Source organism: Anolis carolinensis, chromosome 1, assembly GCF_035594765.1.
Source record: "Anolis carolinensis isolate JA03-04 chromosome 1, rAnoCar3.1.pri, whole genome shotgun sequence".
Lineage (NCBI taxonomy): Eukaryota > Metazoa > Chordata > Lepidosauria > Squamata > Dactyloidae > Anolis > Anolis carolinensis.
In genome coordinates, this window is record NC_085841.1 from 275327600 (window position 1) to 275350853 (window position 23254).

General features: G+C 41.2%; 1 protein-coding gene and 1 non-coding gene across 2 annotated transcripts; both read right to left on the reverse strand.

Moving 5' to 3' along the window:
* Positions 1–7346: 7346 nt before the first annotated feature.
* Positions 7347–22352, reverse strand: eif4g2 (eukaryotic translation initiation factor 4 gamma 2). The gene is made up of 23 exons (XM_016992978.2): positions 21959–22352; positions 21063–21179; positions 19318–19426; positions 18366–18431; positions 17860–17985; positions 16843–16945; positions 15754–15885; positions 15598–15664; positions 15356–15507; positions 13933–14043; positions 13320–13403; positions 13137–13235; positions 12815–12956; positions 12561–12721; positions 11766–11879; positions 11182–11307; positions 10509–10613; positions 10193–10408; positions 9818–10076; positions 9439–9643; positions 8907–9118; positions 8411–8532; positions 7347–8159 (listed from the first exon to the last, which is right to left on the reverse strand). The coding sequence occupies exons 1-23, from the start codon at positions 22350–22352 to the stop codon at positions 8094–8096; spliced, it is 3288 nt and encodes a 1095-aa protein (XP_016848467.2). The 3' UTR covers positions 7347–8093.
* LOC134295810 (small nucleolar RNA SNORD97) lies at positions 11530–11726 on the reverse strand. Its single transcript, XR_010002416.1, has one exon. It is a non-coding gene; the product is annotated as a small nucleolar RNA SNORD97 (small nucleolar RNA).
* Positions 22353–23254: the final 902 nt, after the last annotated feature.

The following is a 23254-nucleotide window of genomic DNA, read 5'->3' on the forward strand; positions in this document are numbered from 1 at the left end:
TTCCCCACTCAGCCACCCACTTGGGCAAGTCACACACTCTCAGCCCAGAAAAGCCAATGAAACAGGAAATAGCACTTTCAAACCAGGAACTAATTTCCTTATTCAGAGGCTGATGGCCATCTGTCAGGAATGATTTGATGGTGTACTATGATTTCTGTTCCTGGGTGATAAATGTCATTTCCTAATTGGTTCTGTCATAGAAACATGGCAAAATCTATGACACTGCCTGAACTTTGTGCAAGCGACATGGATGGAACATATTATGGTTTGGTCCACCAATTTAAGAAAGTTTCAGCCACAAAAACAAAGTTTCTGAAGTAGAACAATGACTTTCACAGTAAAGACAACCCAATGAAACAGGAAATAAGACTTTCAAACCAGGAACAGATTTCTGCAATTATTAAAAAATGGTTTATTATAAAAGCTATGAAAATTTGCCAAAAATCAGAGGATAAGGGAAACGTTCCAAATTTTGGTGAGTTATCAGTGTTAAATGTGTTCTACCACTGTACCAAGTTTGAAGAAGATAGCTCAACAAATGAGGGCGGGAGAGTCCTGTAAAGTCTCCCCTCATGCTGTTTTTTTTGCCACTGCGCATGCGCGTCCGCCATTAACGAATTACTTTTGAAACTAACGAATTTTCGTTAAATTTCGAAAAATTTTGAGGGCAAAATTCGGAAATGACATCAGAAACGAAATGCTAGCGCCCCCTACTTTTGAAACGAGTTTAGAATCAATTTTTTCATGGATCGCTCAAGCCTACTATCTATCTATCTATCATTCACAAATGAGCAGAGACATGTTATCAATCCCACTGATTTCTGATTTACTTCAGGTTGAATACTTTAAATGGCTGCAGAGAATTTAAAGGGTTAAAATGGCAAACACCAGGCTGTGGTCCTAACTGTATTTATAAGGAAGCAAGTCCTCATGAACTCACTGAGACTTACCCCTGAATCAACATGCTTCAGATTGCATTGTCTGTGGCTTCAAAACTTCTGCTGCTGCTGCTGCTCAATCGCATATTCGTTTCAGACTCTTCGTGACCTCATGGACCAGTCCACGCCAGAGTTCCCTGTCAGCCGTCGCTGCCCCCAGTTCCCTCAAGGTCAAGCCAGTCACTTCAAGGATACCATCCATCTCGCTCTTGGTCGGCCTTCCTTTTTCCTTCCATTTTCCCCAGCATCGTGATCTTTTCCAAACTTTCCTGTCTTCTCATGATGTGGCCAAAATACTTCAACTTTACCTCTAGTATTCAAAACTCCAGCCCTGCTGAAAGAGTTCCTTCGATCCTTAAAAGCCCTTTTAGTTTCCATAGTTGCCGTGCGAGGTATTTATTTTGGCTATGGAGATCGCCAGCATTTGCAAGCCAATATAAATCATCCTTGCACGAATGCTTAAGGCCTATTATGATTTCATTTTAAATACGCCTGCTTTTTATTATTGACTCTTCGGAAGAACATTGCTTAGGGCATGAGCCCACCCTTAACTAAAGCACACCCTGCATGTCTTGGACACAGATCCTTTCCCTGGTCCTAGCAGTAAGAGGGCCTTGGAAATAAATGTAATGATGCTGTGCAGAAGCCATAATCGTGCTCCTGCAAGGAGTTAAAACAATGCCATTTAACAGTAATTTTTTTAAAAAAATTGCGAAAGAGTATAGATGCATATTGTGAGTCCACTTAATCCTTTGAGTCTCCTCGGCAGTTGATGGCAATTTTATCTAATTCTATCTTTCTGATCTTTTTTGCAGATAGAGCAAACAGGGCTACTTTGTGAGTTACATAGTTGTTTGTGTCACTCAGCAGAAAATGCAGTTTCTGCTAAGCAATTCCCTTTACCATGAGTCAGCAGAGGTTCCAGGTGTCTTTCTCTTGGGGCACTATACAATGGGCAAACTAACATGTAATGCACAATGTCTTCTACCTGACTTTGGCCACAGATACATAATCTATTTTCCCATGGCACATTATGATAGCGACCATTTAACACTGCAGTAGGCATTACTTGGAATCGCAGCTCAGTAAAGGCAATTCTTAAGGACGGTGGCTTGAACTTAATCAGATATCTGGCTCTGAAATGTTCAGTTTTTAAAAAAGGGAACCACGGGGAGAATTTTGAATTCCTGGTTGATTGCAAAGTCCTTCTTGAATCAATCCAAAATAGCCAGTCTCTTAGTTGCCTCTTATTCATGTCCAGGGCAGAATTCAATTCAGGAAGATAGAGTTGTGCTGGCGAATGTAGAAAATATTAGTGGCCACATTTAGTCCGAAGTGGATACATGAAACTTTTTTACCAATCCCATGGATATGGTGGTCATATTGTATTAACATTTTTGGGCCTTTTATGCAAACTCAAACTTTAAAACGCAGTGGAATTGCAGCTGTTAAAGACCACATCTACATGTCTTTTAAGCAATATAGGAATGATATCCACTGTTGTGGTTAGCTTCAGCTTCATCACTATCTGGGAACTGTGTGAGCATCAGGAGTCAAGCAGTGGACCTCAGAACAAAAGAGCTCTTCACTGGAAAAGATTGTGATTAGGCTACAATCACCCACCTAGCAATCAGCTACATTCACATAGAGCAGAATTGGGGAACTTGCAACCATTCCTCAGCTTTTCTGCTACCTTTCCAGAACTCAATTTTACAGCAAACTGGTCAGTTCATATGAGGATGTGAGGAAGAGATCCTTATCTACCACTCCTAAGCAAGAAAGAAATATTATGCCAAGTCATGACCTTTATTAATCACTGTCCAGGATAAGAATATGGTGCCATCATGATCAGTATCAGCAAAAGGAGACAGGTGTGGCGTTGCCAACCAATCACTGCACCAGGACTCCTTTGTCTTCGATAGTGTATTGAAAAACGACGATTTTCTATAGCTCCATTGCTATATGAAGAATATCTTTACCTGTGGTATGCAATGGGAGCAGATAAATCAGGGATAGGAATCAAGAAGCCACCTAGATGTCAATCTTATCCAGCATAGCCAATGGTGAGAAAAACCCTGGATATTGCAGAGCAACACGTGAAGGGCATTATCCCCACCCTCGATAGTTCCCTGGTCACTAGTACTGGTCCAAGATTGGGTTACCTCCTATCCTACATAGAATTGTGTGCAGGAGAGTAGCCAGTTAAGAGCAAGGGCAAGGAGGAGTCCACAAAGATGGAGTGACAGCTGGACCCAATATGTATGGTGAAGCAGAAGAGACTGAAGACAGCAATACTTTGTAGCAACTACATCCTCTGTTGCTTACCTCTGCAGTATACTTGGTCCTAGCCCTTACAACTAGGGGGAGGGGATTGTTCTTGAGTCTTTATGCTGGGGTCTCACGATGCTGCACCTTTCAGGGTACATGTCAATATGTACAAACAGTATTCAGATTCTAGACAGAGACTGGACTGTGCAACGTGTCCTTTCTCTACTCTGTTAAAGTGTACTACCCGAGGACAGATATCCTTACACTATGCTCCATATTGGAAAGATGGTCTCCCTGCAGATTTAGATATGGTGGTGGGTCTTCTGAGATCAGATGTTTGTTACATCCCACAATCCACTCTGCTATGGTAAAATGGTTACATTTTCTATGGAGGTGTCCCTCCCCCATTTTCTTGGCATTAACTGGAGGAAAATACTCTGGTATAGTTTGTCTTTTAGAAATAAAGCAATAGTACCTCACACAATGGAATCTACATGCATAACAAAAATCACGTATCTTTAGCCCTGAACACTGAAAGGTGAGAAAAAATACCTAATCCTGTAAAAACAGTGAGCTGGGCCTCTAAGCAGGAGTGAAAGCAAATGTAAGAGCGCTATTGCAAAACAGTGAATCCTGTTTTCAGGAATGTAGTACATACACACCTTTAAGCTATTGCTGTTGTTGTATACACTTCTTGAGTACTAAGTATCTGCCAAATGGGAACAGGGATGATCTTTTGTCCAGCTTTTGACTGGTGCACCAGATGCACCTTTCATTGGGGAAGGCAGATTCGGCCGCAGAGGTTCATCGTTTAGTTAACATCGTTAGTTTAGATAAAAGGGTTGTTGTATATTTTCCGGGCTGCATGGCCATGTTCCAGAAGTATTCGCTCTTTGACATTTCCGCCCATATCTATGGCAGGCATCCTCAGAGGTTGTCACAAGATGTTATAGATGTGGGCGAAAAGTCAGGAGAGAATACTTCTGGAACATGGCCATACAGCCTGGGAAACATACAACCCCACGATTCCGGCCATGAAAGCCTTTGACAACATACTGATAAAACTATGAGCTTGCCCTTCAAATGTTCTGAAGCTGTGTTCAGTGCAAATGTAGCAGCCGAACTGATGTTAATATGGTCTCTAAAATTCGCACCTCACAAATCTTACAAGAATTACACTGGTTTTGTTTCCAAGCTCAGTTGAAGGTACTGCACTTGATCTACGCTTTAAATTTCACCAAAGTCTACCAGAAATTTGAGATTTTGAGAGTAAGTCTTGCATGTCTTAGCACCTCATGATGGTAGGCTGGTGGCTACATGCAAAAAAGTGTTTTTTGAAATCAGTGCCTTGCCTTTCTGCATAGGGGTTAGGCTACCTTCATTTCTTAAACTCGCAGCACTCGTCCAAATCAGTGTTGTTCTGTAAGGCATTCAATGTTTGAAAATTTAGGATTGTTTTTGTTTTGAAACTGTATTATCACGGATTGTTTTGATTTATTCATCACCTTGGGAGACATTGTGAACTGAGAGGATACATTACTTTAAATAAAATACATACTCCCCAGTAAAATTTCTTGCCAAACCTGCAATCCTAGGATAGGCCTGTTGTAGCTGGGTGAAAGGAAGTTCATTCTTTTTCACATTCTGCAAAAATGAGGTGGAGACAAAGGGAACAAGACTAGGCCCAAAGTGAAGTAAAAATATATTTTCCACCTAGTCTGCTATCTTCTTTCATGTCTTCATGTTTTCTCAAGACCCAATAAAGCTACTAAAGCAATCATTCCCAACCTGCCAGTCCCCTAGCCAGCATAGCTAGCTAAGAGATTAAGTTTTATTTTACATCTAAAGGTTTTCAGGTGAACAAATTGCCTTGGAAAAAATATGCCTTTGGGAAGGAGATGCCTTCTAGCTCAGTGCCTAAGTTTTATATTTACCAGTTATGAGGGTCCTGTCTATTACAAGGTATCAAATATACAGGACAGTTTACTTAGACGCTGCGTCTTCATTTATGTAAATGTAATACACTTAGTAGTAGTTGGGGAGAAAACGGAAGACAGGCAGGTGGTTTTACAGTTAAATTATGGTCTGTCTATGGTTGCAGGCAGGGCCTTCACTTGATCCAAAGTAGATGATTTGCCAGTTTTTAGGCTAGTGGTGAAAGACAAGAATCCTAAGCAGGTACACTTCACTCTATTCAGACAAAGTGCATACAAGTTGAAGTTAAGACTAAAATGATTCAAAAACCAGATCTCTCATAAGATCTGACCAAAACTATTTATATTGCCCAAACAATTGTTTTTATTTTATAACCAGCTGCCATTACAAAAATCCAAACCACCAACTTTAAAATAAAACATGGAAAAAATGAAAAACACAGACTATGTATGTATGATATAAAAAACAAATATTACAATGACCCAATGTACTATATTGCCAATACAGAAAACAGGTTATTGTGCCCTAATGGGGAACCAATGTAAGGATGGTGTATTACACCATTCATTTTTAGGACATAAGTAGCGGAGACTGGGAAAGGGACTGGGAAGCTCAAGTCAGGAATATTTCCAAGTGTTATCAACCATACAATGCAAACAGTAGGCCATCCATGAATTTAAAACTATTATCTGGTAAAATGTACCATATGCACAAATATCTCTTGATTACTCAAGTATCAATAGAGGACTTAAAACCGTTCCAAGATTTGGGAACGAGGAGATAAGAAGCCAAGGACATTTTTGGAATTTCACTAGAATACCACAAGATAGCAACACTGAATCCGAACAAGATATAGGTTAATTGCCAGGTTTTCCTCAAAACTTTCATAACTGTGAGCCTGGGGTTTACACAGAGCAAGTGCAACAGCTTTTGCTGGACACATCATGAACTAGAAAGCTCCCTGCTTCAAAGATGTCACAAAGGCAAGATTTGATCATTACGGAATTATCCTATTCACCTATTTTGACAAAATTATACTGATCAATTTAATAGTTCAATGTTTTTCTTTGACATGCAAACACTCTGCCCCAAACACAATTATCTTCCCAATTGTTCCCAAAAGCTAGCACTTGGGAGATCAGATTCAATCCATAGCACTGATGTACACACATAATTCGTAGGTTAATGCATAGAATTAATATAGTGCTTTCCCTTGTCAGTTGTAACATGTCAGTTTCAATGGCTAAACCTGAATTCTAATTGTTGTAAGAAAACGTCCACCTAAGTTCAGTACTTTTGCCAATACTGCCATATATCACTCCCCTAATCTCTTTTTGAATTAGAACAGAAATAATCAGTGCTAATTTTGGTAACCCTTTTATTTTGCCCTTTTTATTAGAGAGACAGAATCAATGGAACTATGCTGGCAACTTCTCAACAAAAAGAATATTTTCTCCTTAACTCCTTCTACCTTTTTATTTTAATTACTGCAGCGTACTAAATTGTTTCTTCAGATGCCGGGCATTTTACAATGTTAAAACAGTAATCTATTCTGAATGTTGTTGCCACCTAAGACTGTTATCTACTGAAGCCCAAGAGCAGAGGTAGGGAACATGTCGCTCTCCAAAGGCTATATGGACTGCAACTCTCATCAGTTTGAGACATCAGCCAATGGAGAGGGATGATAGGCATTGTAGTCCATAAGGCCATATTCCCCATTTGCGCTTCAAAGAGCTGAGGTGAGAATCATGTACCATCTCGCAATATTACTTAAATTGCAGCTCCAAGGACAACACACAATTGGTAATGTCGGCTATGACAACTAGAACTTGCAGGACAACTTCTGGATGGCCTCATGATTCTTACCTCTGTCTAGCTGTATGCAACTGAATTATCTTAACTGCACTAAATTAGCTGTCTAACTCCTACAAGTCTCACCAACAGGTCAACGCAAAACGCACTGCTGTTTTCAAGAGCCTTAAATACCTCAAAAAACAAATATGATTCTGAAGTATGGATCATGTTGTAAATAGATGGTATCACAGGCTTCCACAAAGTTTGTCTTATCTGCTCCACAGTGCCTGATTAAATAAGGAAGGGGCGCGCGCGAAATATAATAAGCCTACAAGAGTGTTTATCCTCAGAATTCATTTTCCCCAACTGTAAAGACAAAGAAAATGTAAAGAGCAGTCATTTCAACAGACATTCAAGTATCACAATATTTATTGATAGATACAAGTATATAAAATCAGGGCATGAACATGTCTTGATAAATTAAGTAGACTTAATTTCAATACTATAATAGGGACCAATTCAGTTTCTCACCATTTTGCTTCACACCCAAAGACCACTTCCTAGGGCATTTATCCACCTCCTCAAACTGATCATTTTTGTGCAAGTAAACCGTGTTCCTTTTTAAAAAAGACTTGTGCACTTGCCCAGGCTCAAAGATATTAAAATCTAGCACATACAGCCCATTACTAGAGGTAGAAATACAGGCAATATACTATTACGGCAACCACCATCGATTACAGTTAAGGATTCTCTGTAACAACCAAATGGATAATCAAATATTGCAACAACTCAAGTATTACACTGAGCAAAGTGCATTTCTACAGTATTCAGTGTTGCTATTCGGATTTCTAACAAACAGCCTATGGTAACTGGCATCAAAGAAGATCCTTACACAGACTGCTTCTGAACTTATGATGTAATTATTGCATGCTGCTAATACACTGTTATCTAAACATTAAAGATACTCTAAAATATTTTATGGTAGACTATGATTAAGACATACTACAAAAACCCTTATGCAGAAGCAAGTCCTATTGACCAACTGCTGCTTTAAATATTGTGAAAACATTACAGCGGAATGAGTTTTCGCAGTGGTTAGGTCAAATGCAGTTACATCATAGCAACAGTATGTTTGCACAATTTAAGGCTTTGGCTGGTTTAGTCAGCTTCCTCCTCAGATTCTTCTTCTTCAGCCGTTTCCAGCCAGGTCAACCACTGGTTCACCTGCAAAAAGATCAATACCATGTTAACAGCTGGAAGAAAGTGCAACATTTTATACCTATCTGGAGACTGACCCCACATGCATGCACCATAATATTAAATTATGGCCTAACTCAAATTACTATAGACACAGCATTGAATTCATAGAACAAGTGCTGACCAACTAAGCTTCTACTTTGAGAATAGAAGTTGAATTTAAAAGATATATATATACACAATAGTGCTTTTTTGTAACAACTTGAGAGGCCATATACCTGGAACAAAGCTTTTCCTTTCCCTGGAAACTCTTGAGTAATGTCTTCTTTCCATGCCAGAAAAGCTTCTTCTTCAATGATTTCCATATCATAGAAATGAACAAAGAAGCGCAGTAACATGCCTGAAACAAACAAATCAGAAATGTTTTTCTGCACCCCATATGTTAAAGTATTAAAACATAAAACAATTCCACATTGAAAAAAGTGACTTTTAAGCATCAGTAGCACACAAGTCTGAAAGCCCTGTCCTGTCAACTTATGTATTTCCTCGTTATAACTACTAACTCTGTATCACAGATAAGGAACCTGTTGTAATGTTCGTAGTGCAGTCAACATGTATCACCGAGTCTCATGCCTTTAGACAAAACTATGAACACCCGTGCCTCTTATTATAAAATGGCTGCTGTCCTGTTTGGACCAAACCCTGCCATAACTCTGTACGACAAGATCAAGGTTGCATCGAGAAGGGTAGAGCAGGAAGTGCTTTTGTTCCTACCTTTTGGAAAGTTGTTATTGTAGCAGTGCACTTGGAGCGCATACAGGGCACTCACTTGTAGATCAACATGGTCATGAAGGAACTTCTGCATTACTGGCTTAAAGGAAAGAAGCAGCTGTTTTTCTTGCTCCAACTGCTCTTTAGAAGGAGCAGAGGAAGAATCCGGATCATCGTTAGGTGGGTTTACTTCACTAGAAATATACTGCAAGAAACTGGAAGAGGAAATGAAAAAATGCAATTAGTCCTGACTAATAACCAGTTACTAGGTTAATTGAACTTACATAAACATTCTCATCATATTCTCAAATTCAATAGTACCACCCTAGCTAGGATTAACAATTGGGTCCAATTTAATTTGCTTTAATAGCTCTTCTTCCAGTTTTAGAAGAGGAAACAATGCTCAACAATTCTTCCATATTATTGGGAGACAAATACATAGTGAAGCTAAAACATGAGAATCTCAATGGTAACACCAATTTGAACAAAGCATTGCTATGCAACAAAATTAATTAAGATATATTTAATTTCTCACCTGGTCATCAAAATATTAACAAATCCCTTATCTACATGAAGTTTTGGTGAAATGTTGTCTTTTATCCATTTATAAATCACTTGAGGGGATGGGTCCAATTTAATTTGCTTTAATAGCTCTTTTTCCAGTTTTAGAAGAGGAAACAAGAAGCTAAGTCCTTTCCCTTCCAAGATCTCCAGCATGCGGTCTTTATTCTGGTCAATCTCTGTAAAATACAAAATGTTCCAATTCATCATTCGGGCTTGTCAATATTCAGGCTTGTCAACCTAACAGTGATAAGGCATTCCTGCTTTAGCTTATCACTTTAAGAGACTAAGTATATTTAGCACTATTTACATAAAAAAATAATTATACAGTTATAGTCTTTCTGCACACTCACCTGGCAGCATCTTCTGCATATTGACTTTGCTCTGTTGGAAGAGCTCCGTCAGCCATTCACGGTCCTGTAGTTTAGCTAACTGCTGAAGGCAAAGCAGGAAGAGGGGGAAATGGGTGCCACTTTCCAAGGGTTGTGCCAGTTCAGAGATGCTCACTAGTTCCGAAATTATGGCACGGGCTGCAAACTGCGCGAGGTACGATTTCACCAGAGGGATGTCGACCTCCAGTTTAGGACACTGATCCAATACATTTAGGAAGGCCTGAAAAACAAAGACTGGTAACTAGCATTCATGAAGTTCCCGATTAGGCACATGTACAGCAAGGGCAAGTATATGCCACAAACCAAACCAGGATTGCCACCCCATTGTGCTAGTACCTGCATGAAGTTGTCACTAGTGGCTATCCCTTCCTGCTTAAGTAGGTTGATGAGTGTGCTTGCTTTTTCCTTGTCCTCATCTGATCGATCTAGTGACTGAAGTATTATTTTGCTTAGCATCTCAGAAATAAAGTGTTTTGGCGCCCTCATTTCTCTCACACTGTTGACAGCATCATTGGCATTTCCATTGTTCAAATATTCAGTCACAACCGCTTCCTAAAAAGAAAGCAAAGTCAAGATAGGTAAGTTGGCTATTTCCCATAGCTATTTGCAGAAGTGAGAGTATGGACTTCTAAGAGTGAGCAACAAAACTTACTGTTGACTTAAGCAACTCTTCCTTAGAAGGTGGAGGTTTTTTACTGGTCTTTGCAGGCTTCTCCTGGATAAGTGGAGGATTTGTCTTGAGACCAAGCTGAGGTGGCTGAAAACATTAACAGTTTCATTGAGCCATTCAACAGCAATATGAAAACACATTATTGCTAAAAAATCTAGACTTAAAAGCTGTTGGGTTTCAACCTCTAGAGTGTTCAGTTTACTTCAGCAAAGCAACTCCTAAGATGGCTTAAGATTTGCCAACATGCTGACAGAAATGGCGAGTTCAAACATCTCAGCACGGTCTCCCATTCCAGGAGCATATTTAATCAAAGTTCTACAAACTATTCGAAATTCCCCAATTTTCAAAGATCAATTGCCCAACTGTTTGCAAATTTACTAAACAGGAAGTTTCACCAAGACTTGCCTCCAACAAAAAGCATTCTTGCAGAGCTCTATCATCTTCCTATACAACTCTTTCTATAACCATTTATTCTTCTAAACCCTGAAGAAGGTTGCTTACTAAATGACAAAGGTTCACTAGATTTCAAGAGACTACAGGAAGCAATGATTTTAATTCCAAAGTCAGAGAAGACGGTGCACACTACAGAAATATGTTCACATTACACAACTATTCCTTAGTTCCTTCTCTTCCCATATGCAATTTTGATATTTACCTGCCCCAAAGGTGGTGTCTGAGTTCGCGGTGGCTGTGCACTGGGTGGGATCATAGTTATCTGGGGTTGAAGCTTTGGCACTTGGTTTTTATTTATTAGGAAAGATTGAGCAGGCCTCAGGCTAATCTGTGGAAAAAATAAAAGGTCTGTATTGCGTAGAAGAGAAAGTAGGATTGTACTTGTTACACATATATTAATGGTCAGATTAAAAACTGATGCAGGATCTTAGAATACTGGTTGATTAAATACGAAAATCAGCTGCAAAGGAGATACTATTTTATTGTAACTTATTTCACCGCCAGCAAGGATTGGAACTATTTCAACTGCTCTCCTTTATGAATAGGATCATTGCCCTCATATCTCATAATCTTGCTCACAGGACACTGGATACTCCAAGGATTTGGGAGGGGGGGGGGGATAGAAAGAGAAGGATAGGAAGTGAAATTTGGGGGGCTGAGAAAAAGATGGGAGGGATGACAGAAAACAGGAAAGGAGTTCCAGCACTGGTCCTCGTAATAACGCGTCTTGTTGTAATCATCGGGCATTGTGTTCAGAACCAAGTCACTTCAGACAAAAGCATGTACCTCATCTGCATTAAGCTGTCCTTTCTTAGAAAACCGTGGCAGCATATCCTTGGACTGTCCTTGTTGCTGAGATAGAAGTCCCTGATTCTGATTATGGTATAGTTGGCTTTGCCCCTGTTTTCAAGGGAAGTGAAAACCACCACGTCTCAGTACTCTTATTTCGTCAATGTTTTAAAGTACCTCACATTTTCAGCATTTCTTGCAACAGCTCTCTTTGACACATGCACATGCAAAGGAATGAAGAGTCATTTTGGATTTTTCCTAAAACTCGCCTATTCCTTATTTTACTAAAACCACCTCCCCAAATGTTCTGGTCATGGCTGACTGACTTTTGGAGGGCTGCCTTTCTGTTGGTGTGTGTGCATTTCTATACTTAAAAGCCGTTTTTCAGCCACTTTTTTCAGGGCCTCCCCTAGAGGCTCTGGGCTGCATGATCCTTAGCCTGGTCTACACGATCTACTGCTACAAGAAACCGTAACATCAAAAATGCCAATTAACTGACATTCAGCATGCAAACTATTTTGGATATACTGTGAGCAAAAGAAGATATATCTCTATGACAGCAATCACTATATTGCAATAAGCTTGTTCAAGGCCACTTGTTTGATTCACAACTCAGTTTTCATCCTAGTCAGCATTCATATAAGACAAAGCAATTATTTCAGAGCCATGAGGTAAATGGTGGAAAAGCAAGGGCTAGGTTTGTCATCCTTTCAGGCCCTGATGAAGTTCTGGTGAATAGAAGGAATCTTAGTACTTTTTTGTTCTTTAATTGCTTCCATTAAAACAACTTACTGGATTTTTCAAGAAGGATTTGCCTAGTTCTCCAAACTGGGATTGAGCAGGAGCCATGAGGTGTCCCCCATGGCCATTGAAGAGTTGATTTGACCGATGTCGCCCCATGGTGGGTGAAAACCTATCTTGAATAACTCCTGGACCAGTACCGATTCCGCTACCTGTTTAGGAATGCATACACATTCATCTTAATCCCAAGTATTTAAAACATTATATAGCTGCTATATGGTTAATTACAAAGTTGATGCAATTACCAGGCATTTGTCCAAACATATCAGCAAGCCCTCCAAGTGGATCCCTGTCTAGTTTTATTCTGGGTGGCATGAACGGTCCCTCCAAAAAGAAGTCACTTCTCATTCCTTGAGACATAGGAGGAGGAATAAAAACTCCCAGATCCTAAAAAACAAAATATGCAAACCCACAATGTGTTAGAGGTGATCTTAAAACATCTAAAAAACCTCATTGTAACATACTTTACTTTTTAAAAAAATCACATTTCATGGATCCATTCTTTATTCATGATACAATATAGCTGTTAAGTCCAAAACTAAATATTTTTTGTAGTTAAGTACTTACTTTCACTGCATCTTGACGGATTTGATTGATAGTCTTTGGTCCATTGTCAAGAAAAGCTTTGCGAGGAATCCAATTGTGTTCTCTCAACTCCACAGTATCCTTTAAGCATAAAATGCAAAATAAAGTTCAGGTACATTTGCCAGAACATCTGACATACGACAGTAATCAAAGTTATGCTCTTACCTGCAGCAGGAAACGAATCCTTGCCGGCAATTCCTTACACATCATCAAGGAGCGCATACGGGCAAAGTACTGATCCATTAAGGACTGTTCAGAAAGAAATTTACCATGTTCAGTTAGGTCAACACCTCATAACACGCAATACAGTAGAAGCATGGACATCTCCTTGAATAGCACTTAGTTTCCACCTCCCAATCTTAATAGATATAATGTATTTCCCTTTATGTTAGTTCTTTCTGCTTAAAATAGCTAGGTGCTACTAAACATGGTGTTCCATGAATACATTTACTGAAAAAAAAAATCAAAGCAGAGTTTACAGCGGACATGAGGATGTGTGTTGCCCATCCCCTGTGCCCTAGTAATTGGTGAACTGTAACTGTATCGCTGCCAAACATTAGCTATGATAAATGGGAGTTTATGGGAGACACAGTCCAACAACCTCTGGAGGGTTACATATTTCCCACCCATACCTCACAACATCCTAAGATGGGCAAAGAAACAATACCTCAAGTATTTTTTTTTAAACCAGTTGCTGTTAGATATACTGGATGCCTACTATACCCCCACCAATATAGGAAAAATATGCAAGCAATACATATATCCTTAGAATGCATACCTTGGCTTTTGCATGGTCTAGTCTAGGTCCTACTGTCCTCATTATCTGACAGAGGCATTCCAAATCCTCTCCCATATCCTTGAGTTGTACTCTCTTCTTCTTTTCCAAAAGCTGAAAGTTTGTGGAGGACAAAAAAGCATCCATTTAAAATAGGTTTCCTTGTTAACACTTCACAGTATTTCATACAGAATTCTACTACCACATACACTTATGTATAAGCCAACCACATGTATATATGATGGAGGCAAGTTTGGGGACCAAAATTCTGGATTTTGGTATGTCCCATGGATAAGTAGAGTCACAGTATGTGGAGAGGGGAAAGAGTGCACCATCTTCAAGGGGTCAGCCATTGTCATCTTTTCTTGCCCAGACAATAAATAAATACACACACACTCTATGCAGATGATGGTTCCTTTTGTTAAATAAGAGTTAAAGTATGACTCTTATCAAGAAAGGAATCAACCCCTTCTCTGAGTGCTGAAAGGCAACAGCCAAGTTCAGGCCTGCACAACCTGTGGTCCTCCAGGTGGTTGGGACTATAATTCGCAGGAAGCCCTAGCCAGTCTGTCCAATAGTCAGGAATTCTAGAAGTTGAAGTCCAAAACTCTTGGGAGGGCCATGGGTTGTGTGGGCTTGGCTAAAGTCCATCTTGGAAGAACCTGAAATCATTGACACCTTCTAGTTGGCGCTTCTTTGAGGGTAAGGGCTAGAGAGCCACTACCATTTTCCCACTCTGGCATCCAAAAAGGCCAGAGGTGACACAAACAGAGTAAAAGGGACTGGTGCTTATTTTAGATTTTCCCGGGACAGACTAAGCTTTTGCCTTTTTCCACTTTACTCAGAGAAAGGTATGATTCTCCCCTGTTTTGGGTAAGAATTAAGATAGAGAACTTGCACTGAACTCTGGATATATGTATCCTTTGATAAATTATCAAGTTTACAGTTTTAACATATTTGAAGTATTGTGAAAATCACTACAGATTTTTTGGAAAGCAGATCAGCAACTGCTGGCAAGCTTCTCTGAAAGGCAAATGTACCTTCATTAACAACTTCATCTGAAACTGTTTACTATAGGAGAGCATTTCCCAAGTCTTGTTTAATTCTCATGCTAGTGCTTCAAACATACTGAAATGTACACCCTGTAATTTGATCCAAAGTTATTTTTTTATCTCACTGATATGCAGGTTTCCCCCAATGTTATAAAATGCAGGCTCAGCTGCTTCCCAGTTAGCAATCATATAAAGTTCTCTGAAGTCATACAAGGAGGGAATATCTACTTAAAGATAGCATTCATTATGAAAGCATGCACATATCCTTACCATATTCTATTTAAAGCATGTTATTTTCAATTGAGCCATTACCTTACATGTTGCAATTTGCCCACAAAGTAAAAACATGAAGACTGAAACCCAAGTTCACTTACTGTTTTGATGCACTTATGAAGGATAGATTCATGAATAAGATCAAGCTTGCCAAGTTCTCCAATGAATTTGATGTTTCCCAGCATCTTAATCTTAGCAATGGCTCTCTGTTCCTCCTCCTCGGGGAGGAGGGGGCCGTCATGCTTATCATAGACTGAAACAAATACATACATAATGTTACTCTACCTTAATATAAATTAAACAAAATCAAAAAAGAGATTATGTTTAAAATCTGAAATCTTACTATCAACATTTCTGGTGCGGTTTTCAAATTCATCTTGAAGTTTAGAAATTAAGAGGCGTCTGAATGTCTAGGAATGAAAAGGTAACAGTTTTTGTATTTTGCCATTAACAAATATCCATTCTCATATCAGCTGCAGCTAGATAAAGATTTACTTACTGTGCTTTGCTTCTGTCCTGGATGACTCTCTGCTGATGGGCCATCAAAATTGGGTGCATCTTCTGCCAGCCGCAGACATAGTTGAGCATATAGCGAGCTATATTTGGGCTCTTCAAGGGCTTTGTCTACGATCTAAGGAGGAGAGTCTCTGAATTATTTTGAGGAAGCAGCATAAACCCCACTGATGTTATAGCAGCTTCTTGAGTTTCAAATATTATGGCAGCTAACAACAGAAGCATGAACTAGCTAGTAAATTTCAGCACTATTATACTTTTCAGCGATACTGCTTTAACAGACTAAACACATTTATCCTGGGAGGAACAGTAATTAACAAAACAAGTGAAGAGAACTTCTACCCTCTTGGCTGACAGATTTCTTTAACACAGTCCTTCAGTTGCCAGAACTGTCCTTTTGCTTTTCAGCTAATGAGTCAGTTTGAGTGGCACCAGAACTCCCATTAGGATGTTGCCTAGTTAAAATTCTAAACCTTGCTTCCCCTTTGCCCAGTACTGTATGATAAAATGGACTATATCACAGCATTGATGACCATTAAAACTGCATTCTACTGAACCATCACTATAAAAGGATAGTAGGAAAGTCAGACAGCACATAAGAGTGATCTTTCCAATAACCACTAACACCAAAAGCCCAATGATTCTATTGTGGAATTGTTTTACACACAAAAATAAACACAATTGTACCACTTTAGGACCTTCAGATACCTTATATGAGCACAGTACTATTTGTACTGATGTTGCACAAATGCTGTTATGAAACTTCTGTATTACAGAAGCTGCTTACAGTATAACATTAGTTTGTAGTTTCACCTCCACTAAAAATTCAGAAGGTATATTAATATTTCAAACCCACAGCAATATTCACCAGTGATCTAGTGTTCAAATATTTTAATTTTACTTCCATCACCTTTTGGTGACTCATAAACATAGTGCCTAAGCTTGAAGAACACTTAAATTCATCCAGCTGAAGCCTGACACCCCCTTCACTGATACCATACCTCTTATGCTTTTGTTACATTTCAGTATCACTTTACTGAAATCAGTATTTTAAAATAAGTGCATCTTTTCTTACCAGCAGTATGATCCCCTTTAGGATGAGCTTAGACTCTACACCCACATTGAGGAGCTCAAGGCATAGCTTGTCAAACTTTTCAGGAGTAAGCTTATTTAATATGCTAGAGGGAATAAAGACAAGTAAAACTTTAAGACTTTTCTATCCCATTTATTACAGCATTAGCTTAAAAAAGATGTGTAAAGCTAAACAACAAAGACCTCATCCAGTGGAAGCACCCTAAGACTACCTAGCTTCTCTTGTGCAAGTTATAAACATGCATGAATTAAAATCTAGGTTGTACTGCAGAGATGAAACCTGACACCACCTGACTGAGACAACAAAGGAAAATATGTTTGGCAGGAGCAAAATTTCTCTGGGAAAGTCTAAGAATCTCAGGAGCAAGGAGGGTGAAATTGTACCCTTGCTCCCGAGATCCAAATTAATAGGGAGAAAGAGAAGTATACAAGAGCAAGCTCAAGACAGAATTGCCTAAAAGCAGTGAGATAGAGTATGCAGTGCCATAAAAAGCATCTAAGTAATGGAGGAGCCAAGAATACCTGAAAATCGAGGCAAAAACAGTCAATTTAAGGTCTTGCAGGACGAGAGGAAGCAAGGAAAGTTTGGGAATGGTGGGCAAAAACACCAAGGACTTTTTAATCTAGGGCTACACTTTTGCCCAAACAAACCTTGAATTCTGCAAGTTGACAAGAGCAATCAGAAACTCAAATTTTCTACTGCTTCTCGCATGAACTGCAAACTAAGTTATTTTAAAGCATTCTGACAGATCATATGGTAAATTCAACATGGTTGCACTGGCAGACAATAAATGGGCAAGTCTGACACTGCATATAATTAGGCTCCGCCAACTGTGTGCAATCACTGCAGTGTTGTGATCTACCAGATGGGAGAGAAAACCTGCCTACAGCGAGGTGCAAGTCACATTATTATCTCAATCAAGTTTCCAATTTTGGGGCAAAAGCTTTCCTTTCCAATTATTGCTTAGTTTTATTACATATAGATTATGACATATCTTACCCTCTCACTTTCCTGAAGATTGCATCGTGTCGTTCTTTGTCATTTGCGGAGTCGTCATCTCGTCTAGTGCTTCGTGAAGGAATCCATTTCTGAGCGTTTTGCCCTGGGGTTTTCCCCAGGAACTCGCTTTATTTGGAAGCAAGAACCATTTATTAGTAACAGCAACATATTGCCACAGAAGTTCAGGACACTCATGCTCAACTTAAAATTATTCTTTTCATCCTATTAGCCATAGGCATTGCTTAAAAGAATGGAAGAAATGTCTAAACCAACTTTTAAGAAACACTCATCTGTACTCTGTTAAGCAGAAAAGATTTCTCAGGTATCTGTTAACAGGATGTAAACCCTGGGTCCCACTTTAACAATTCAAAAGTAAATCTGTTTTGTGGGATTGTTTATGAATTAAAGCCAGCATGTTTCAGACATATTCTACTCTTAAAACCTCAACTATTCACTTCAAGCAATCACAACTGGGATAGTGTTCCAAGTAGTATAGGCAGGTATACCTGTTGCCGGCAGTCTTGGGATAGTGCTGAGGTGCACCCCTACCTCCTCCTCCGCCCGAAGAAGCACTATGGAAACAAGAGTTTGTGTTACATTTGCTAGAACTAAACAGTTACATGACTGCTAATTTCTGATAATTTAGGTCATCTAGAGGCAAAAAGGCAGAGAACAATCAACTAATGCTTTTGTCTACTCTGTATTTTACATTTATTTTGGTAGTAAAGTAACCCTTCAAAAATAACTACTTAATAATCAAGAATTCTGTAACTTTTTTTCAACTACAATCAGATTTAAGGAAAAATGCACGTAGCATACAAACCTATCTATTCTACAGTGAACAATTTATGTGTACAGTGGGCCCTTGGTATCCACTGGGGTCTTGGTTCCAGGACCATCTCATGCTTAAATCCCATTACATACAATTGCTTAGTAAAATTGTATTCCTGACATAAAATTGCAAAATTAAAGTTAGAATATTTTCAAAATGAATCAGTGGATACAGAATCCACGGAAACAAAAGGACTGACTGTACATTTTCTTGCATTTTATAAAGTACACCTAGTTGTGAAAATTTATGTCAAGAACTCTCAGCTATTGCCAAAGGTGCTACAAGATCCCTTTGCACATCCACTTTCCTTGACACATGTACTGCATGGCACATCTGCAACTGACTACAGGCAATGACTAATACATCTAACTTAAGAAATTGTGTTCTTTTGTGTTGTTTCAACAGTATAAAGCCTGTTGCCACTCAAGCCGGCTTCCATTTATGTCTTCATACAACTGATGTGTACAAGGCCTTGCGTGGGGCAGTGTAGCTGTGCAAGACTTACTATGCAGTGTACTTGCTCTTATTTTCTGTATCTCTAGCAAAAGACCAGGAATGACAAATAAGTGAAAGACATGACTATCTAGACTGGCTTTGTTTTACCATCAAAGTCCAGGCACATATACCTGAAACGAGAAGCACCCCCTTCTGCAATCGCACTCTCCACTTTGGCGGCTTGACAATGAAGAATCTTCAAAAGAATAATAAATTTGACAGGATAGGGAAAAACAAAACCTAGGAAACAAAACAAAAGTAGGTATTGTAGATGCCTGCCCACCAGTTAGTCCTCTCTCCAAAATCACTCATGGATTAAAGACTCAACTAGTGTTTCCTAATACTTTCATTTGTGAATCTATTGTTTGTTGTTTTGAGAATTTCACTATCTACTTGAGCATTTCTTTTCATTCCACATACTTTCTTTCCCAATTCAAAAATTCACTGTAAAAGAAAGGACGCATGCAATTAAGACGAGAACAAACAATTTAGAAAGAGAAGTATACATATGCAGATTTGGTAGAAATGACAAAATACTGGCCTGTATCCTATTGGTTAGCCTTAACTAGAATAGACCCATTCAATAATTGTTGAAAGGTGAGTCAACATTTATTCAGCAAGTCCGCTCAAGTATTCACCAGCAGCAGGAATCAGACCATTTTGGTACAGCACAAAACAATACCTGATTTGTTTGTCTGCAGGCCATGGCTTTAAACATCTTTAGCAAGAATGACCACTGAAACAGACTGCAGGTAAACAATGGGCATTTGTTAAGGAACTCATCCTATAATTTAGCTTTTCACGTGCCTACTTATCAAATCCTATTGACCATGGATATATCTAAGAGTTAATATTACAGTGATACTAAAACCATGAACCAACAACTAAATGAAATGTAGTAACTTTAGGCACAATGAATGGCCTATCTCTATTGGCACACCTACCAGGCCAATTTATTTATTTCATGTCAGAAGCACTGCATGAATAAGTATATAACTGATAAAAAATAGAGGGTGCACTAGCAGCTAACTAATATTTGATCAAAAACGGGCAACAGTGACAGCATAGTCTGTAGCTTTCAACAATTCTTCCTCTGTGCAGGAGGCAAGGCATTGTGGGCAAGCATACAGATGCAGAGTTGTTTGTTTTGCTCCACAGCCGCACAAGGTGGAGGATTTTTCTAGGTAGTGCCATTCTGCCAGGTTGTCTTTTGACTCCGAGTCTATTCAGGGACTTCTACATTGCCCATTCTTTGTTTGCCCCTGGAAAGACACTTTTGTGCGTGTGTGTGGGGGGGATATCCATTTGGGATTTCCTGGTTTAACTGCCCAGAGCTCTTGCTATTGCTAGGGGGACATTAAGAGAGATGGTGGTTCTCAGGAAGCTTTTCCTTGATTTGAGTCTACAGGGAGGTTGATAGCTATGCCTTTAAACTGTGTCAGTTATAAACTATAAATTTTAAACTTTGTATTATTTTCATTTGGATCTTTAAAAATGCATATATTAAAAGCACAGAATAATCTACGTTGCGCCCGCCTCCAGCCCTGAGGAAAGAAAGGCGGCTAGGCTAACAAACGATTTTTATATTGTTATGAGAAGAAACAGAAGCGTCCTCAGAAAATGGAAGAGGCAGCATGGCTCCGGCCGAACAAAAGGGCTACGGAAGCCGAGGAGGCGGTTTTCCCCTAGTCCCGCCCCGCCACCCTATGGGCGCCACCCGTTTCCCGGCCCAGCGCCCCTCCCGCAGGCGGGGGCCGGCCTTTGTTCTCCACCGAGGGACCCGCTGCCTCCACGAGTGAGTAAACGACGAAGCGAGGCACTTGGCTTCGCGAGGACGCGGAACCAAAGGCAGAGAGAACCGTTCTAAAACACATACACACACACAATGCGGTCGGCTCCTCTTTTCTCCCTGCACCGAGAAGTGAGGCGTCTGGTGGGCAGGAATGCCGCCCGAACCCCACTCGCTGCCTTCCTAGGCCACGCGGCCTCGACGCTCAAAAGACAAAGGCAGCCGGCAGTGGGAGCCGGTTTTCAGTGGCCGCCGCCATTTTGTGCCTCAGCGCGAACGTGTAGCCGCGAGGACAAGATGGCGGCCGTTTTAGGCAGCGGCCATTTTGCGCCTCGGCACCCTCTTCGCTTCGGTCCTCCCTCCCTCCAGCACCCCAAACCCAAGCGCCCCCTCCCTGAGGCGAAACGGGCGTCGGCACAACCGCCCCCTCCCCCCCTGGCGGGCCCCTCGCCCGATGGAGCGCCTGCTCACCTTCCCTAGAGCCTAGTCAGCGTCCCCAGAACCGGCGTGGGCGAGGGCTGGGGAGAGGCGAGAGGAGGGGAGGGAGGGGAGCCGGGGAGCGGGGCCGGGGCAGGGAGGGGGGGAAGCGCGAACCGGGCAGGACGGGCCTCCGAGTCACCAGCACCGCAGCCGCCGCCCAGCGCCTCGCTCCGGCACCTCCATAGAGAGCAGACCCGCTCGCCGCCGCTTCCAACACGAACTGAGGCAGCCCCCTCTAACTTTATTACACAGCGGGCAGCCAAACGCGCCTCACTCCGCCGGCTTCCAATCGCAGCCGGAGGCTTCGCCCAGGCAGCCAATCAGGAACGGCGCAGGGGGTGGGCGCAGATTCAGGGAGGCGGGGGAAGGAAGGTTAGGTTGAGAGGAAGCATCGCCGCAGTGCAGCACCGCATTCACAAAGACGGGCGCAGCTGCTGGGCTGCGCAGAAAGGCGTTTGGGCGGGTAGGCTGCGCAAATGGCGCAGCGGGTCAACTGGGGCTGCCTGCCGGGGCTTCTTTCCTCCCTCCAGGGACAGGACTGGGAGGCGGCCGCAGGGGTTTCCGTGGCAGGCCGGGCAGAGAGAGGGCTGGCTGGGTGCGGGCCGGGGCTTTGTGCGCGCCTCGCCCTCCTTCTCGGGGGCAGGGTAGTGCCTTTGGACAGAGCCCTGCCTCGGCTTTGTCCCGACATTCGGGGAGCAAGGGGCCACGCAAGGCGAACTGGCCGCAGGCCTTTTCCGGAGTGGCCTCTGAGCATTGTACTGAACGGATTTCTCCAGGGATGGATGGATGGGCATTTCCCAAAGGCGCCCTCTTTGTTCCTGGGTTGGAAGCACGATGCTCGCATCTCACCACCAAGGCTGCAGTCATCTGAATGAATGTATTGTCGAAGGCTTTCATGACCGGAATCACTGGATTGCTGTATAGCCATGTTCCAGAAGCATTCTCCTGGCGAAAACGAACAAAATCTGGATACCAGTATTTGAAAACTCTAAAAGCAGGACAATAAATAAAGAACACCACTCAGAAAACAGAGGAATTCCAGACATGAGTCAATCAGGGCCAGCTAACACCTCCAAAGAAAGGATTCCCCCAGGCCAGAAGCAGCCAAGCCTTGAAGCTGAAAGGCTATAAATAATAATAATAAAACTTTATTTATATACCGCCCTATCTCCTCAAGGGACGCAGGACGGTTTCCAACATAGCAAGGAAACTATACAACAACTTCAAACCATACAACAACAGAACATAATACAATAATGAGAATAAGTACACTAAACATACAAATCCATCAATTAACCACAGGCTTAAGAACTAATAACAAAATAATCAGTGGGCTAAGATACAGTGATCAAGGGTTCAATGTTGGGGTGGCCAACGTTGCTAGGCGGGTCAAGCGCAACAGTATGGCATGGGGCCAGGAAGTGGATAAAGTGCTGAGCGGGGTCATAGCCGAGAGGGCCAAGGATTAGCCTTGCTCAAAGATCTCCAGGAACCTCCAGATTTTCAGATCTTTGCAGAAAGAAGATGGAGAAGGGGCTTGCCTAATCTCTCTGGGAAGGGCGTTCCAGAGCCGGGGAGCCACCACCGAGAAGGCCCTCTCCCTCATCCCCACCAACCGCACTTGAGACGGTGGCGGGAGCAAGAGGAGGGCCTCCCCAGAAGATCTTGGAGGTTCATAGGGGGAGATGCGATCACGGGGATAGGCAAGGCTAATCAAGGTGGCCAATTGAAACATTCACACTTGCCTCCAACAGACAAGCGTTCTTTCTTCCACTTTAGACCTTCCAAATATATATAAA

Bases quoted from the DNA above. Each gene is read 5' to 3' on its own strand.
- eif4g2 (XM_016992978.2), bottom strand. From the start codon at position 22,352: ATGAAAGCCTTCGACAATACATTCATTCAGATGACTGCAGCCTTGGTG. The intron at 16,946-17,859 runs GTAAGATATGTC...TATTCCCTCTAG, and splicing joins ATCTTCAGGAAAGTGAGAGG to CATATTAAATAAGCTTACTC. The intron at 15,886-16,842 runs GTAAGAAAAGAT...TCTCCTCCTTAG, and splicing joins TAAAGGGGATCATACTGCTG to ATCGTAGACAAAGCCCTTGA.